This window comes from Morone saxatilis, unplaced genomic scaffold (assembly GCF_004916995.1).
Source record: "Morone saxatilis isolate NCDOM2014 unplaced genomic scaffold, NCSU_SB_2.0 Contig4, whole genome shotgun sequence".
NCBI lineage: Eukaryota > Metazoa > Chordata > Actinopteri > Moronidae > Morone > Morone saxatilis.
In genome coordinates, this window is record NW_023339984.1 from 15,679,770 (window position 1) to 15,680,439 (window position 670).

At 47.0% G+C, this 670-nt stretch overlaps 1 protein-coding gene across 2 annotated transcripts in view; it reads left to right on the forward strand.

The window, feature by feature from the left end:
- The window catches only part of col4a6 (collagen, type IV, alpha 6), a 119,569-nt gene that overhangs the window by 100,804 nt on the left and 18,095 nt on the right, over positions 1 to 670 (forward strand). For both annotated transcript variants that reach the window (XM_035675059.1, XM_035675060.1), the window contains 2 exons: positions 173 to 330; positions 458 to 640. In XM_035675059.1, coding sequence (XP_035530952.1) covers positions 173 to 330; positions 458 to 640 — 341 coding nt within the window. The remainder of the gene's footprint in view (positions 1 to 172; positions 331 to 457; positions 641 to 670) is intronic.

The following is a 670-nucleotide window of genomic DNA, read 5'->3' on the forward strand; positions in this document are numbered from 1 at the left end:
AGAGCCTGTACTTTTTTACTTTTATTTGAGTAAAGAAGTAGAATTTTGGACATTCCTTTCTGCACACAAATAATTTTGGATCCCCTCCTCCCTCGTTCCACTCTTTTATTCATCTTCTATCTTCCTTTCTACCTTCTGCCATCTTTGTTGTCCCGTTTCTTCCATCCTCCAGGTGATCCTGGTGACTGTGCCTGCGCAGGAGGAGGCACCTCAGGGTTGCCTGGGTTACCTGGCACCCCAGGAAGCAACGGCAACCCTGGCTTTCCTGGAAGAAAGGGTGAGCCTGGTGACTCCGGTACACCAGGTTTTGGTGGCGTTCAGGGATCTCCTGTAAGTACAATTTTAGCTGTCGAATATTAAATAAAGAGTCATTTATGGTGTTATGGTATCTAAAAAGGTTTCTTAAGTAATGCAAGTAATAGTAGTATAAAAATCGATAATTTCTGTCCTTTTGCAGGGTCGTGCTGGTGACAGGGGTTACTTTGGTCGTAAGGGAGAGAAGGGGGACTCTTACTATTCCACTACGGGTTTGGGGGTAAAGGGAGAGCTCGGCACTACTGGTCCCAGAGGACCTACAGGTGAAACTGGGAAACCTGGCAGAGACGGACTGCCTGGCTTCCCCGGAGGACCTGGACCCCCAGTGAGTGCTTAGTATTAGTATTAGTATTAG